We start from the raw sequence: 16,478 nt of genomic DNA on the forward strand, positions 1-16,478 counted from the left end.
GTAGATTTCCTTCATTTTATATCATCTGCATACCCTGTGCATATCATCAAGCACGCCACTAGCTCATAGTTTTATAAATGTAGATATAAAAAAAAATAAGGCTTAGGCTTCACACTCGGGGGCTTTACAATTTTCGGGGTTACGTGCGTTTTTAATTTAAGTAATTAAATACGCTTTAACGGTGAAGCAAAACTTCGTGAAGAAGCCTGCATGCTTGAGAATTCTCCATAATGTTTTCAAAGGCGATTGATGTCTATCACTCTGCCCTTGGCCAGTATGGTATGACTATGAGACCTACACACTTCTGAAGGTATACCTAAGCTCTGACTACTAAACTACCATTGCTTGCACTATATACTATATATATATAAATATATGTTCCCTTCACATATGTATACTAGGCTATCTCTGCTTCACCTATCAGCATAATGTCTTTTTCTAAATAAAATTAAGTAGATAGATTCAATTAAAATCAACAAACAATTACTAAAATATATTGTACTATAACTCAAACACAATACTATTCTAATCCTTCACGCTTCTTCCATTCTTCTTTAAGCTGTGCTCTCTTCTTCTTTTTATAATCATACTTTTTGTACTTCTGTTCTTCTATTCTCCTCATTTGCGCTGTCACACTGTTTTCTCCATTGAGCATTTTATCTAATTTTGTTTTTAACATTTCCCTTGCCAATTTCCTATTTTCGTCTTGGGATCTACTGATGTGGCATTTAATGACTGTACCTGGAAATAAAACAATAAATAAACATCAGCTTAAAGTAAGTTTAAAAAATAGGAAAATTAATTACTGTGGTAAAAGAAAAATATGATGGTGAAGATGACGAGGATGATAATGGTTGTATATCCAAATCTCAGTCTTGTATAACCTGTATCCCTCTGATAAAGAGAGGTGTTGAATGAAAAAACTAGTATCAACCGTCAGTGACAATTCATTGCAGGTTAACTTTAATCTGATGAACTAGTCAAATAAAGCAGACAACTAAATGGGTGCATGTGATCATAATAGCATACTGTCATATTTATTTATTTATTTATATCCTTACTATACTTACAGCTAGCCAAAACTTATACTAAGTCAGTACACGTTTTGTTACTAGCTGTACAGTACAGATGTGCATTAAGTTCATTGTCACTACACTACCATTAGGCAACAAGTTTCTGCATTCATTGTTAATCTTATATCTTTAAACGAGCAATTCTTGTATATATATATATATATATATATATATAATTGGAATCTCGGATTTTCATGAAATTTAGTATACAGGGGGTTTTGGGGGCGATAGATCGATCTAGCTAAGATTAAATTTTAGAAAATGTCATTTTATTTGTGTTTTCCGGTAATAACCAATTTGGTGCAACAAAGTTGCATAGGTTTAATATAAAGGGTAGTTGAATATAAAGTTACAAGTGGCCCTATAGTTGTTGACATTTAAATGTGCATAAAAAGACATGTGTAGTGCTTTAAAAAATTAAATTATTATGGTTTCCCACTTTATTATAAATAGGTAAAGAAATTTACAAAAATCAACTTTGTATTTTCTTTACCAAAATGGCATTTTCTCAACTTGGTTTGCTATTTCTTGGGACCCCAGCTGTCAGTTATCCAAGCAGTTTGCTTGGATAACTGACATTTGCCCATTGCAACTTGAGCTATGTTAGTAACTCAATAATGTGAAGGAAAACTAACCTGTGGGAATATGTGTAAGAACTACACAGTTAGAATTTTTATTCACTGCTGAGCCTCCAGGACCACTGCCTCTTATAAACTGCTCAGTTAAATCACACTCATTAATTTTAGGCAGTCTGGAATAATCTATTGTATGTTTTAATGCTACATGTGTGTTTAGAATTTGTATTATACTTCTTTGTATTTTAGAGAGAGATTGTATGCACAGCATTTTTAAACGACGGATCCTCGTTGTAGTAGAGCTGCTCCTTTCTGAAAAAGAATTGATAGGGTTGTTATAACACCAATATAAGACAATCACTGCCGACTAAATTTAGTCTGCACCTTGCCTCACATTTGTGTAGATTTTGTTGATTTATTTGGGATGTCCTTTGAACCATATAATCTCTATGGAACAGTACAATAAATGTGGACAAAGGGTGCCAATGTCCTTTTTATACCCCTGACATGTATGCAACACTTAATGATGATCCATTGAGTAGTTAAGGTGTGCAAGCAAAACAAACAAACAAATTGTCATTTGCAATCATAATATAAGTAATTTGTCAAGGTAGTAACTTAATAAGTCGAGAGCAATATAGGTTAAATTTTTATTATTATCTTGGTTTGACAATATATTTTGAACCATAAAATATAACCTAAAAATTAAACTATTAAGTTTCCATATATTATCATTTTATGATTAATAAAGAAAGACATATCTATATAGCATTTAACATCCCACAGTAAGGGTATACAGTACAGTAATTATTCAGAGAAATGGTGTACCAAGTTTCCAGATTTAATTCAGGTTTTGTTCAAATAAATCAATTATCAGACAAGACAGAGAACTTAGTACCTATTACATAAGAGTCAGAGTCAGAGTAAAATAACTAACTCTGAGGAAGCATGATCTAGGACTTGTTTGATATCATCTATCCACCTAGTGAAGGGTCTGCCAGCACTACATTTATGAGTTCGAGAAAGGAGACACAGAGAGCCGCTCGTCGTAAGTAGCACAAAACTGTAATTAAGAACTCTACAAAAATGTATGTCCAGCAGGGGACATCCATTTGTTAAGATGATGATGACGAAGCTCAGAATTTACTCACGCGGAAACTAAGAGAAACTTTTTAAGAACCTGAACTCTTAGATTGTCAAGACTGCCACATCAGGTTATATTATTAAGATGGGAATGGGTTTTATACCTTATATGCGTAATTGACGTCTTCAGGTTTATCCAAAGATTTATTACGTTTAAACTCACTGGAAACTCTTCTTTTGTAGTATAAAACGTCCGTGAACTTCAATGTTTTTGAGTATAATAACATATCTTTGTAAAGTCTAAGCACTTCTGCTCTTGATACTGACATCCTTTTTTAATGTTCTTCCGAAGCCAGAAGTATCAACTATCAGTACAATAACATTTTTTATTGTGAAAACGCCGAAACATAGAAGCTAATTTTTTTTAATCAGTTTTGGGCTTTGGCTGTTTAACAATGTGATTCAATTCAATTCAATTCTTGTTTATGGCTTTTGTCTGTGCCAACTGGGCACAAGGTACTTCGCCAATGTCTTGTAGATGAAGAAGGCACGAAGGAGATTGATCGGTGAAACTAATGAAAAGTTAATTTTGAATTTGTACCAAGAAATAGTTGTTATTAGCTAGTTAGCTCTTTAACCTAAGGCAGCACAGACAACACATGCATATATATCTACCACGGATATTTTTTGTACATTACACTTTAATTTTATTACTTACTATATATTTACATAAAAATCTACAATAAGGACTAAAAACAAACATTAAAAAACATTTAACACTCAAAGGACGGGGGACTTTGGGAGGAAGAACGTCATAGAGGGGATAGGTAAGTTTGGGACAGTTAAAAATAATATGAGTTATAGTGCCCTCATCCAAGCCACACTCACAGATGGAGTTGTCCCTTATCCGGAGTTTGGCCAGATGTACAGGTGTGCTAGCATGACCAAGACGCAATCGGGAAATTGTGGATGAAGTCCAGCGGTTTGTACTCCGAGAGTGACAAAACCAGGGTTGTCTTGGTATGTTTTGTTGGATGGTAGCGTAAAACTTACCCTTAACCAATTTGGAATCATTCCAAAAAAATTTCCAGGCTGTTTCCATATATGTTTTGGCAAGAGTACATAGGTCATGCGATGAATTTTTAAAATGATCTAGAGAACCTGACTCAACAGCTGTTTTGGCACAAGAGTCAGCAGTCTCGTTTCCTGGAATACCTGAGTGGCTTGGAATCCAAACCAGTAAGATGAATAGTCCTTTTTGATTGCAAGAGAGCAGAGCCTTCCGGATTTTTAAGATAATGGGAAATCGTGATTTGCTGCGAAAGGGGTTTTCTTTAATAGACATTAAACAGCTTAAAGAGTCAGTCAGAATAACCGTCTGTTGTACGTTATGGGACAGTGCAAACAGGATTGCTTCCAAAAGAGCAATGGCCTCTCCGGTAAACACAGAAGACTCGGGAGGGCATTTAAATTTTAAAACAATTCTGTAAACAGGAACCCAACATGCAGCACCAACACAACCTTCTGGAGACAGCTTTGAAGCATCAGTATATATAATAAGATGATTTGACCAATTTTGACTAATATGCTTTTGTAGTTTGATATTGGTATCTGGGGATCCTTTACTCAGACCTAGATCTGTGATGATGGAAGGGTTGTATATTAATGCTTTAAATGGGGTTGAATATAGTGGGTTGATTGTGAAAGATGTCAGGGGATTAGGAAGGCTGGTATACTTTAGGAAACTATCTAGCAAGTAGGAAGACGAGTTACGGGAGCAAGGTGCGTGTGATAGTTGGCTTAGTCGGTGCCAAAGAGGATGGGATGACAGCTGTAACATCTTACTGATAAAGCGGTCACATAGATATTGTCGACGGATGGATAGAGGAGGGTCAACGCATTCTACCTGCAAAGCATTAGTGGGGGAGGATTTCATTGCACCTAGAATAATTCTAAGGCATCTATACTGAATTTTATTTAACTTTTCAGCAGCTGATTTATTAAAAGGCTCTAAAACAAACATACAGTAATCCATGTGGCTACGTACTAAGGCATTATATAATAATTTTAAAGTATAGGGGTGAGCACCCCACCAAACTCCCGCTATTGCTCGTAGTACATTGATGCCTTTTTCACATTTTTGATAATGTGTTCAGAATGAGCAATTCCATTCAGTCGTGTGTCTAAATAAACACCTAAAAATTTAGCTTTAACTGCAAGGTTGATTGCTTGACCTTCAAATGAGATGTTGAGGTTCGGGAGGTATCTCTTCCTTGTAAATACCACTGCCTGACATTTGCCCACTGATAGGGACAAGCCATGGTCAGACAGCCACTGGCCTAGATAATACAAAGCAGAATTGATACGACAGGATACTTCCTCTATACTGCCTGAGCTGTGATAGAGGACAATATCATCAGCATATTGTAAAATGGTACAAAAACTAGAAACAGACAATTCGAGGTCGTGGGTATATATGCTATAGAGCAGAGGACTGAGAACAGAGCCTTGAGGGAGGCCTTTCCAGATTAATCTGGGGGGAAGAGAATTATTCTGATGCTTTACCAGAACATATCTGCAAAACAGCAGATTACATATGAAATGAACCATCCTCGAGGGAACACTCAGCTTAAGTAGTTTCTGCCTGAGCACCGGAAGTAGGACATTATCATATGCAGAAGCAATATCAAGAAAAGCACCCACAAGGTACTCTCCTTTTGTAAAGGCTAATCTAATATCTGTTGTTAATACACTGAGACTGTCTGTTGTACTCATACCCTTCCGAAACCCAAATTGGGAGGAGGGGAGAATATTTCTACTTTCCATTAACCATTCCAGTCGGTTTTTAAGGAGATGTTCTGTAACTTTAGCTAAAGTAGATGACAAAGCTATGGGTCTATATGAATTTGAATTAAGGGGATTTTTATAAGGTTTAAGGATAGGAATAACAATTTGAGATTTCCAGGAGTTTGGGATAGAACCAGTTTCCAAACATTTATTGATTATTTTAAGGTAATAAATTTTAGCTTTGTCATTTAAGTTAGCCAGGAAAGAATATGGAACACCATCTTCCCCTGGAGCTGTATCTTTTAGACCATTGAGAGCAATTTGAAGCTCAGAAAAGGAAAAGGGGGCATCCATTTCATCCGTAGCTGGAGCTGGCGTAGTAGTTAGAAATGAGTCAACATAGGGAACATAAGGTGGAGCTAATTTGTCTGCAAAGTTGTTAAGCCAGTCAGAAGGATTATTTGAGGAAGGATCAACGTGGCTCAGGGAGCGACGGAATCTCCTCATATTTTCCCACACAATGGTGGAGGGTGAACGAGGGCTAAGCGATTCACAGAACTGCGTCCAACTTGCTCTTTTCTTTTTGAAGACTAATCTTTTAATTTTAGCATCTAGTTTTTGGTAACTATTAAAGTTATCCTGAGTCATGCAGGCTGAGTATAATTCTTCTGCAGCAGATCTTTTACCAAATAAATCGCTGCATTCATCATCCCACCAAGGAGAGGAAAGCAGCGGATTTTTCACAGGGTGTTTTTTTGGAATATGGGAATCGGCCGAAGATATAAGAGATTTTAAAAAGAGATCATAGCATACCAGAATGTTTCCATCACTTTCCAAATCGGGTAGTGTCTACAATGCAATCAACGGATAGGGCATAATCTTCCCAATTTGCTTTTTTAAGTTTATACTTTAAAAGGGGATCATAGTTAGGGGTAGGTAAGGATTTATTATTTAATGTAACAATTATAGGAAAATGATCACTGCCACAGGTTGACTGTAGCACGTTCCAAGTCAGGCGCGATGCTAGGTTAGCCGAACATAGGGTGAGATCAACCGCTGATTTAGGGTTCTGATTGGGGTATACCCTTCGAGTAGGAGAACCGTCATTGAGGATGCAATTAACAATGTGATAGTAAGTCGTCTAATGTCACTTGTCAGTTGTCAGTAGACAGTCAGTCGAATGAGAAATGGAAATGTCAATCACATGTATTTTTAAACATAACTAAAGGCACTGGATTCACGTTTTCCATCATCTTGCAGTAAACAGCATGATTATTTATAAATAATACGATCTAAACAATGCTTTGTAGTTTTTTTTTTGGAGAAAAATAGATTAAAATCGCTGTTTTTTTTTTAATTCACAAACGTGGTTTATACAGGGACTTCCCCATATTACAAGTATGAAAAATGCGTGTTCGGAATTATTCCATCTTCCTGATAGTTTTTTTCGACTTCGGATTTTAAACATTTAACTTCATTTTGGAAATCAAATTTTAATGAAAAATAGTATGTATGTCTGTATGCCGAACACTTTAAACATTAATTAATAATAATAAAACGCTGTCTCATTCTTTTCTAAGAAATAATTTAATATCAAATTAGGTTTAGATTTAGGAACATTTAATTTTTGTGTGTGCTAGAACGTACTTTTAGTAACTTGTAAACATCGTCAAAAAGATCAAAATTCTAAGACTCAAAATTCTCTATAATGAAATAATAATATAAATGAATCGAATCAGTTATATTGGAAACTAGTATTAGTGAAGTCGTTAGAAAATAGTCATTACATATAAAATTCAACTTTACCTAGGTCGGTGACTAATTCAATATTAACGTTAATCGTCCCCGTGTTTATGTTAAAAATGTTGCGTGCTGATGCTGAAGTTAAATCATTGGATAATTTGTTTAAAAATATAAATTCCGTAAGTCTTGATACAATATTAAAACTGCAAAATGACATTGTTCCGAACGACATGACTTCATTAGTGTTCTTATTGTATGAAGTTCCGGACACAGCGCTCCAACGATTAATTGTTTATCAGAGAGTATCAAAAGATTTCGAGAGAAACAACATGAACTTACTATATGATTGGGCTCTTTATGCGCAGTCTCGACCAACTTGGAGATATGAATTCTTAGAAGCACTTTGTATATGCAGACTGTATAATGTTATTAGAAAGCTTGGATTCAATGTTTCTAATGTAAAGAAACACTATCTACCGGAAAATGTTTATGTGAATGTCTACATTGATCCAGTGAAAAAAGTTTTGTATAATCTTTGTGAAAGTATGACATCGGAGAATTATGCAAAATTGAAAAGAACATTAACCACATATAAAATAGATGTATCTGAACATGAAACATGTGAAGCAGTATTCTTAGAACTTATGTGTCAGAAGTTTATTAAACTGGGACAATATAATAGGGAAACCAAAGCATACACTGCAACATATGATGTAGAATTACTTATAAAGATTATCAAACCCTTTGGAGCCCTTAGCAAGTTTGCTACAATTTTAAGAGAAGTACAAAGCCAGATCAATACTCAGAATAGTTCTGGTGAATCAAATGCTTCGGGCACTCCTGTAACTAAACAAAGTTTAAATGATTCAAAAAGCCAAAATGAAAATGTTAAAGAAAGCTTTGATGATATATTTAAGCTCCTCAATGACTTACATTTGGAAGATGTACCCATCCAGAATTTGAAATCAGATACTACAATAATACAAAGAGATGCATATATTATTAAAAATAAAAACCGTCTTGGTATTTGTTGTATTATCAACCAGGAAAATTTTCATCCTTCAAAACATAGTATCGACAGAAAAGAAATACTATATCTTGAAGATCGTTTAGGTTCCACAAAGGATCTCTATTGTTTAGAAAGGACTATGTCCTCATTGAAATTTGAAGTAAAGAGTAAATCTAATTTGGATCATATAGAATTCATAAAATTTATCAAAGATGTCATACAAAATGATGTTAAGCCTGAAGATAGTGTTTTTATGCTTTGTATTTTATCACATGGAGTTAGAGGTCATGTATATGCAGCCGATTCAGTGAAAATAAATGTAGATGATATTAAAAACATGTTAGACTCTGATGATGCTAAAAACCTTCACGGTGTACCTAAAGTATTGATACTTCAAGCCTGCCAAGTGGAAGAAGACCCAGAAGTGAGCAACAAATTAGTTGCAGATGGGCCAAACGCAAACTACTATTTGAGGAAGTCACACTTTCTTATTTGTTGGGCTACTGCTCCAGAATATGAAGCATACAGAATTATAGATAAAGGATCTTTGTTTATTCAATGCTTATGTGCTAAGATGAAGAAAGAAAGAAATGAACATTTATATGACATATTTACTAAAGTAACAAACACAGTTACCTCTCTATGTACAAAGCTCCACAAGGCTCAAGTACCAATATGTGAATCTACTTTAGTCAAAAAGTTATATATTCATGATAGATTTCCTGAAAAGTAAAAATTATATCTAAATGGATATTAATTAGTACTACAATGTAATACTTAACATAGTTTTTTTTCAATCTGCTAGTGTTAAGTTCATCAATCAAGTTGAATTGTGCTTATTGAAATTAGAGCCTCCATCATTTCTTAAGACATTCAACAAACAAATAAATAGTTTCATAAATAAACAAATCTATAGTTTCATATGTTTGATTCTATACCAGCAGTTTCATTTTAAATTATTCAAATTGAACCTATCACTTAGAAGGTGTGACGGGTATTACAAAAAGCAAAAAAATGTGAATAATATGGACATAAAACTTGACCTGGTGGTGCTGCAATTAGTTTCTAGGTTTTTTTAAGATATATTATAACCGATTTGGTGCAGCCAAAGTTGTGCAAGTCAGCTAATCTTCAATAAATCTTCAATGCAGTTTTTGGTTCACAAATAAAAACCGTTTGGATTATATCTACTGGGATTATGCAAAACTATGCTCATGTTGAGTGAAATTAAGCTGATATTTTATATTTAAATTTTCATGAGGTAATTTCAAAAATGAATTATAACTTGTACATTTCAATAAATTTATTGGATAGTTTCAATATTTATTTTAACATCTGTTTTTGTGAAATCCATTACAGCTGCTTCTAAGGCTTTTCGTTCATCATCAGTTTTTAGTGTTCCCCACAATGAGTCCAAATATGATCTTTGATGTTTTTGTATGAACTTAAAACAATGCTTCAATGTAGCTCCTGTGTGAAGTGTTCTTAATCTGACATCCAGTTTACCAATTTTAGTAATAAATGGTAAACTGCTAGTTACAAATCTATGTGGTCCATGCCTCGCTCTGATGATTGCTATTCTTGTATTTTCATTGCAATATTTCGTTAAGAGCCCAGTTTTGAGGGCTGCAATTCCAAAATCTCCATGCAGTTGTTGTATCTTTTCTAGCAATGTATCATGAAATATTCTTGACTTCAGTGAGAGTGGTTTATTTTCGGGCACCATTGGAGACAAGATTTCAACAGTGACATACCTGGAAAATATTGAATGGGTTAGAAAATTAAGGAATTAATAAGAAATTAAGACTTACTAAGAATGTAATTTAAAAAACCATATTAATAAAAAAATACCTACACCTATCATCATTATATAAATGTGTGAGTGTATGTTTGTTTGCAACCTATGTTGGGCATTGCTCCAAAATCAAAATTGCACACAGAGATAGCTCACATCCAGGAGAGCGTGGAATACTTTTTATCCTGGGAGAATTAAGGGTTCCTACAGGATTAATAACAACATTTGTTTTGCAGTATGTCACCTATGCTTTGATCAGCAGTTTAAAACAAAGTTAACGTAATTTAGTAAAGATTTAGAATACATTATATGCAGCTGCAGGCACAACTAGTTATACATATGTCCAGGTAATTACCTGTTTTTAAAACGGACCATGATTGAGTTCAAAAAAATAATGAACTTTAGTACTTTTTATTCTGTAGTAAATCATCAATAATATTTCCGAGCTGCATCAGTAAGGGTTTTATTTTAGTTCTTTTCTGTCTTTGATGACTGAAACCCCAGGGCCTAGAATACTATTGTAATCTTTGACTGAAACTTCTGTGTGGACGGTTTTAAAAGTCTGTAATCATCAGTTCATCTGAAATCACTAATCAGTAGGAACTTGGTACTAAATTAGGTAGGTACATGAGGATGAAATTTAATCAATGTCAGAATTAACAATACTGTCAAACACAGATACAGTTCCCACTGCTGTCAGAGCAATGAAATCACAGAATGATATGTAGTTTATCTATATACTCTATGGTCATTTCAATACTTTGAGCTATGGAGGGATCATATACACAGATGACTCTCCTTACCTCTACCCTCCATATTTTGAGCGTCCTGTGGGTATGTTCCACAGATTGTAACACTGTAATTGTCGCGGATTTAGATCGGTAACCAACAGCAACAATTTAATCTTCCAGAATTATTTTTCATTCATCCTAAAATCTGAGCCTATATATGGGTCTGTTATCGTAAAAAAGACTACCTTCATTAGAAGTATGGAGGGTAGAGGTAAGGAGAGTCATCTGTGTATATGAAAAAGTGTCGTCAAAATGTATTAAATTAGGATGGCGCCACATTTGCATCAGGGTAACTCTTAAAAGAAGCGCCAAATATAAATATTGTTAGAGTAGGCTTGAAAAATAAACTAGGAAGTATTGAGATACAAGGAAGTAAGGTTATATTTACCACAATATTTTGTACAACGTAAGTTGTTGAAATTCTCAATAATTAACTACTTTAGTCGATAATGACATTAAATTTTTTAACTCGGCATACTTCAATTCATCTACGATTGCTACATTCATGCCATACCCTGTGCCATTCCACCAGCGCCATTGTGGAGGATTTTTGAACTGTTATTTAGCGCATACACTGGACACTTTTTCAACTTTTCTCCCATATAAGATGACTCTCCTTACCTCTACCCTCCATAATTAGAAGCAAGTCTATTAACACAGAACTATGGACTACCCTCCATACACAGAACGAAACAGAAAACTAAGAGCAGGAAAAGTATGGAAAAAATACAGTGTTAATGTCAAAAATAATGGCGGCAATGGCGCTCGAATTTAAAATACAAATGTAAAGTACTAAAAATAGTTTATAGGTAACAAGTTCCTAAACAAGATAGTACCCATAATAAGTAACATGTTTTAGACTTAAATATTAATAAACAAAGAAGGGTGTTAAAAATTTAAAATTTTAAGTTATTTTGCAGATGAAGTTCAAAGGACAGTGAGGTCACGTTATCAGATGTGCGAACACAAGCGGGCTTAATATATTATCTTAGCAACCAAGGTCGATATTTTATACTTATAACTTATTATTGTCTAGCACTCTAGTCTTGGGATGATCATGAAAAATTATCAGCATAAATTTCAAGATAAAAAATATTGATACAGGTAGGTTTCTCAAAGCTCTTTTATTTTTAAGTATGAGTATAAATGATTAAAGTAATAAAATTGCATGATAAACATGAATTGTGCTATTAACTTTAACTCTTTGTTACTCGATAATAATTTATTTATATAAAGTACCTTGTTGCGTAGTTTAACTTTTAATCATTTGACACTATTTTGCAGGGTATATTTGAAAGACATGAATCAAACATACTTTATTGGAGTGGATGTGGGATCAGGAAGTGCACGAGCGGCACTCGTTGATCAAAACGGACATGTTGTTAAAGCATCAGTAAAGGAATTACAGACATGGAAACCAAAAACGGATTATTACGAACAATCCTCAGATGATGTGTGGAAATGTTGTGAGCATGTGATTAAGGTTGGTTTATAGAAGACTGTAGGAGGAAAAGGCTTTTTATTTGGGCATTGTTAGTAAACAACTAAATTCAGAGATGTTTTTAATTTTTTTTTTTTCACCTTTTTATTTATTAGATGCTTAAATATTTTACAAGTTACAATTTTTGAAAAAGCCCTGCTTCACCTATATATATATAAAGAGTTTATTGTTCAAATTGAATTACTGTCATTCAATATGTATTACAGAATGTTATACAGAGTGTTAATCCATCCCATATAAAGGGGATAGGATTCGATGCTACATGCTCACTTGTAGCTTTAGACAAAAATGGTAATCCCAAAACAGTAAGTTTCTCAAAAGACAACAACCAGAATATAATTATGTGGATGGACCACAGAGCTCAGGTAGAGGCAGATTTCATAAACAACAGTAGCCATGAAATTCTTAAATATGTGGGTGGGAAAGTGAGTTTGGAAATGGAGATGCCAAAGGTTCTCTGGTTAAAAAAACATTTGCCTGAACAATGGTTGGAATATGGCTACTTTTTTGACCTACCAGACTTTCTGACATGGAAAGCAACAGGTTCAATGAGTCGTTCTTTATGCTCGTTAGTCTGTAAATGGAATTATGAGTGTTCCATCACTGGGCAAAGAGGTTGGAATTTGGATTTTCTCAAAAAAATTGGCTTAGATGATTTAGCTGCAAACAACTTCGATAAGATTGGAAACAAAGTGTTGATGCCAGGAGAACATTGTGGAGGACTGACAAAGCAAGCTGCAGATTCTCTTGGCCTGATACCTGAAACCCCAGTAGCTACATCAATCATCGATGCACATGCTGGAGGTTTAGGTATGATCGGAGTATGTGGAGAAAATATTGACAGTGATATGTCAACTAGATTAAGTTTAATTTGTGGTACATCCACTTGTCATATGGCTGTTTATATAAAACCTGTGATGGTGAAGGGTGTATGGGGGCCGTACTTTAGTGCAATGGTCCCTAATATGTGGTTAAATGAGGCAGGACAAAGTGCTTCTGGCATGTTACTTGATTATGTTATATCAAGTCATCCGGCTGGGAATAAGCTTCTTAACCAAAAAAGTACTGGAGAGTAAGTTAATTTTCAAACTTTAACATTATATAGCTATAGTGTTTGTATAATTGAAAATGAGATTAGCTCAGGAAATGCCATGCCATTTTTGTACTCATTGCCCAGTGCAATGAGTACAAACTTTTTTTTTTTTTGAGAAAGGTGTGTAAAGCTGTAGGACCCAGCAATTTTTTTACTAAAACTAAAATCTTAAAGAGTTTTTTTTCTTTTTTTCCATCCTTTGGACATTGTTTCAGTATGGTAATGTTATTGACATTTTTGCTTGTTTATTGTAAATCTATTGGCCTACGGTCTACTTTACTTCTATTCTTTAATTCTTCTATATAACATTATGTAAGTAGGTAGGTACCTTTTTACAAAACTTGTAAACTTAAGGTAAAGTGCGTCATTATTTTCATAAATAATGGGTGAGTAATATTGTAATGGACTCCATTACCCCCTTAGGTTGTGATGTTATTCAAATTAAGAAACTTCCCGAATCTAAAGAAAATTCTGATATAAAGACAATATCTCGCCTCCACGAACGATCCCTTATCTATTTGAATAGTGGGTGCCGATCTAATGTCTCCATTGCGATACCAAGCGATTGTCAGTCTTATCTCCCACGATTTAAGATTTTTTTTCAGGTCTTGCTTTGACGCCGTCCCTTGCACTCGTCACCGAGACCGAAAAGCGAGAACCATAAAGATTATTAAAAATTTCCTTAAAAAATATTGATCCCAATTCTATGGCAGTGTGTTATTATTGTTCGTTCAGGAGATTAGCATGTTTGACGGCGAGATTGGCGCAGTGGGCAGTGAACCTGCTTCCTGCGTGCAAGGCTGTGGGTTCGATTCCCACAACTGAAAAAGGTTTGTGTGATGAACATAAATGTTTTTCAGTGCCTGGGTGTTTATTTGTATATTATACATATAATATATATAAATATTAGTATCAGACAAATATTCATCTTTGTATCCATAACGCATAACACAAGCTACGCTTACTTTGGGGCTAGTTGGCGATGTGGGTACTGTCATTTACACGTGTATGTATTCATGCCGTCCTTTTGTGAATAGGATAGCACCTACAATCTACATGACGTTATGTTATTGCGATTGCGATATAATATGGTTAAATTTGATTACTTTAATTTCAAAACAAGGAACTTATTTTTGTAGAGTACGCAACCATTTGAGAGGATTATTGGCAGATATGGCGAAACGACAAGGTCTGGATGATGTTAGTTTATTGACAAAAGATTTTCACGTGTGGCCTGACTTCCATGGTAATCGCTCACCTTTGGCTGATCCCACAATGAAAGGAATGGTTGTTGGGTTAACGATAAATGGCAGTGAAGCAAATTTGGCCTTACTTTATCTTGCCACTATGCAGGCTCTAGCGGTAAGATTACCTACTTTAAAGTAAGATTTTTATTATGCCTCGCTTGCAAACTGCAAGTGCCTTTTATGCCAGTTTTGTATATCTCGCATTTTTTGATGCAGATGTGTTTAAGGTAATTAAAGTATCTCCTGCATGTTAGTCGTAAGTATCTCTTATGAGATTCCCGTATGCATTGCATGTCAGTTGCAAGTGTCTCATGCGAGTATCGTATGTCCAGCATATAAGTTGCAGGTGTCTCATGCGAGTATCGTATGTCCAGCATGTAAGTTGCAGGTGTCTTTTATTGTATTAGTATTTTTTTTTTTTGCAGTATGGCACGAGGCACATAGTAGACGCTTTGATGCTTGCAGGATATGCACCCTTCAAATCTCTGCCTGTATGTGGTGGAATCACAAAAGATCCACTGTTCATCCACATTCAAGCGGACTCAGTTGGCTTGCCTATATTGATGCCACAAGAAAAGGATTCAGTTTTAGTTGGATCTGCTATACTGGGAGCCTGTGCTTCGCGATACTTCAACAGCGTAGAGGCAGCTATACAAAGTATGGGGGGTAAAGCAGATGTGGTGCACGCAAATCCAAATGTTAAATCATTCCATGATAAGAAATATGATGTGTTTCTCAAAATGTTTCAAGATCAAATATCTTATAGGAATATTATGAATAGCTAAACCAAAAGCTGAACAAAATTTAGCATTTAAGAATACTTTCACGTGAGCAAGGTAAATGGGAAGGTCTAAGGTAACTTTTCATACATGGGTACCTGTACATACATATCGTATTTTTATCAAACATTTATTTATATATTGTTATTTCCTTTATTCATTTAGTTATTTTTATCAAGCATTTATTTATATATTTTTGAAATAAATTGTTATATTCTTTATTTAGTTTTTTTTTAAATAGGTAGAGCATGAAACAATTTTAATCCTGCCAACCTGCATTTGAATAGAGTTGTGGCTCAATACTCAAGAGGCGGTATAGGACCAGCCGTGGCCCGTGGGTAAAAATAGGCTGAAAGTATATAAGTAAGAAATAGAAAAACGGAAAAAGGGTAGCACAATCAGCATTTTTTCAATGCTGTTCCGGTTAGAAGGGTGTGGATCGTGGCTTAATTCCAGGCACATGAGGCTAATACCTACGCCGCTACGACCTATACGCCTGAGATTGATGGAAATAAGGCGGCTCGTGAAAAGATGTTCCTTGCCTGTCCTATGAAGTGTTACTCTGTTTATAGGCGATGGTTTTGACCATCAGACAGGCCAATTGGTTGGTCTGCAAATTAATACTATAACTAAAATGGAATCCCGCAAGAACTGTTAACTTTAACGAGATATTAGTGCAATTTTGATGCAACCCATCTGTATGCAAAATTCCGCCTAGATTGCTTTAGCTGTGAAGCCATAGGTAATACGATTCTATTATTTTTTAATATTCTCGAGGAAACTTTCATAGTGCATAAGAACATTTGCATTGGTTGATTTGGACATAAGTAAAAAAATAAACGTTTGTTTATTTGTTTTTTCAGACAATCAAATTTAGAATACTAATGTGTACTCAATTATTGTGTTATACTAATTTGTATGCATTCTTTTTGGCTGCTATAAGAGGACACACGACGACCGTAATCAGTACATACTGAAAGATACACATAAACACAATACTAT

At 34.7% G+C, this 16,478-nt stretch overlaps 4 protein-coding genes across 4 annotated transcripts; 2 read left to right on the top strand and 2 right to left on the bottom strand.

The window, feature by feature from the left end:
- Positions 1–478: 478 nt before the first annotated feature.
- LOC120624454 (probable peptide chain release factor C12orf65, mitochondrial) lies at positions 479–3,033 on the bottom strand. Its single transcript, XM_039891005.1, has 3 exons — positions 2,896–3,033; positions 1,709–1,960; positions 479–741 (listed from the first exon to the last, which is right to left on the bottom strand). Exons 2-3 carry the CDS (start codon positions 1,917–1,919, stop codon positions 521–523), a joined length of 432 nt encoding a protein of 143 aa, XP_039746939.1. The 5' UTR covers positions 1,920–1,960; positions 2,896–3,033; the 3' UTR covers positions 479–520.
- A 4,102-nt stretch (positions 3,034–7,135) lies between these two features.
- On the top strand, positions 7,136–9,538 carry LOC120624331 (caspase-8). Its single transcript, XM_039890796.1, has one exon. It carries the CDS (start codon positions 7,372–7,374, stop codon positions 9,001–9,003), a length of 1,632 nt encoding a protein of 543 aa, XP_039746730.1. The 5' UTR covers positions 7,136–7,371; the 3' UTR covers positions 9,004–9,538.
- Positions 9,539–9,554: 16 nt separating this feature from the next.
- LOC120624332 (ribonuclease P/MRP protein subunit POP5) lies at positions 9,555–10,746 on the bottom strand. Its single transcript, XM_039890797.1, has 2 exons — positions 10,421–10,746; positions 9,555–10,024 (listed from the first exon to the last, which is right to left on the bottom strand). Exons 1-2 carry the CDS (start codon positions 10,438–10,440, stop codon positions 9,574–9,576), a joined length of 471 nt encoding a protein of 156 aa, XP_039746731.1. The 5' UTR covers positions 10,441–10,746; the 3' UTR covers positions 9,555–9,573.
- Positions 10,747–11,554: 808 nt separating this feature from the next.
- Positions 11,555–15,649, top strand: LOC120624330 (FGGY carbohydrate kinase domain-containing protein). The gene is made up of 6 exons (XM_039890795.1): positions 11,555–11,665; positions 11,777–11,960; positions 12,141–12,339; positions 12,564–13,429; positions 14,590–14,812; positions 15,123–15,649. Exons 3-6 carry the CDS (start codon positions 12,157–12,159, stop codon positions 15,480–15,482), a joined length of 1,632 nt encoding a protein of 543 aa, XP_039746729.1. The 5' UTR covers positions 11,555–11,665; positions 11,777–11,960; positions 12,141–12,156; the 3' UTR covers positions 15,483–15,649.
- Positions 15,650–16,478: the final 829 nt, after the last annotated feature.

This window comes from Pararge aegeria, chromosome 6 (assembly GCF_905163445.1).
Source record: "Pararge aegeria chromosome 6, ilParAegt1.1, whole genome shotgun sequence".
Taxonomy (NCBI): Eukaryota; Metazoa; Arthropoda; class Insecta; order Lepidoptera; family Nymphalidae; genus Pararge; species Pararge aegeria.

Bases quoted from the DNA above. Each gene is read 5' to 3' on its own strand.
- LOC120624454 (XM_039891005.1), bottom strand. From the start codon at position 1,919: ATGCTGTGCATACAATCTCTCTCTAAAATACAAAGAAGTATAATACAA. The intron at 742-1,708 runs GTTAGTTTTCCT...TTTTATTTCCAG, and splicing joins TCTTACACATATTCCCACAG to GTACAGTCATTAAATGCCAC.
- LOC120624331 (XM_039890796.1), top strand. From the start codon at position 7,372: ATGTTAAAAATGTTGCGTGCTGATGCTGAAGTTAAATCATTGGATAAT.
- LOC120624330 (XM_039890795.1), top strand. From the start codon at position 12,157: ATGAATCAAACATACTTTATTGGAGTGGATGTGGGATCAGGAAGTGCA. The intron at 12,340-12,563 runs GTTGGTTTATAG...TATGTATTACAG, and splicing joins GTTGTGAGCATGTGATTAAG to AATGTTATACAGAGTGTTAA. The intron at 14,813-15,122 runs GTAAGATTACCT...TTTTTTTTGCAG, and splicing joins CCACTATGCAGGCTCTAGCG to TATGGCACGAGGCACATAGT.
- LOC120624332 (XM_039890797.1), bottom strand. From the start codon at position 10,440: ATGGTCCGTTTTAAAAACAG. The intron at 10,025-10,420 runs GTAATTACCTGG...AATATTTTCCAG, and splicing joins ATGGTCCGTTTTAAAAACAG to GTATGTCACTGTTGAAATCT.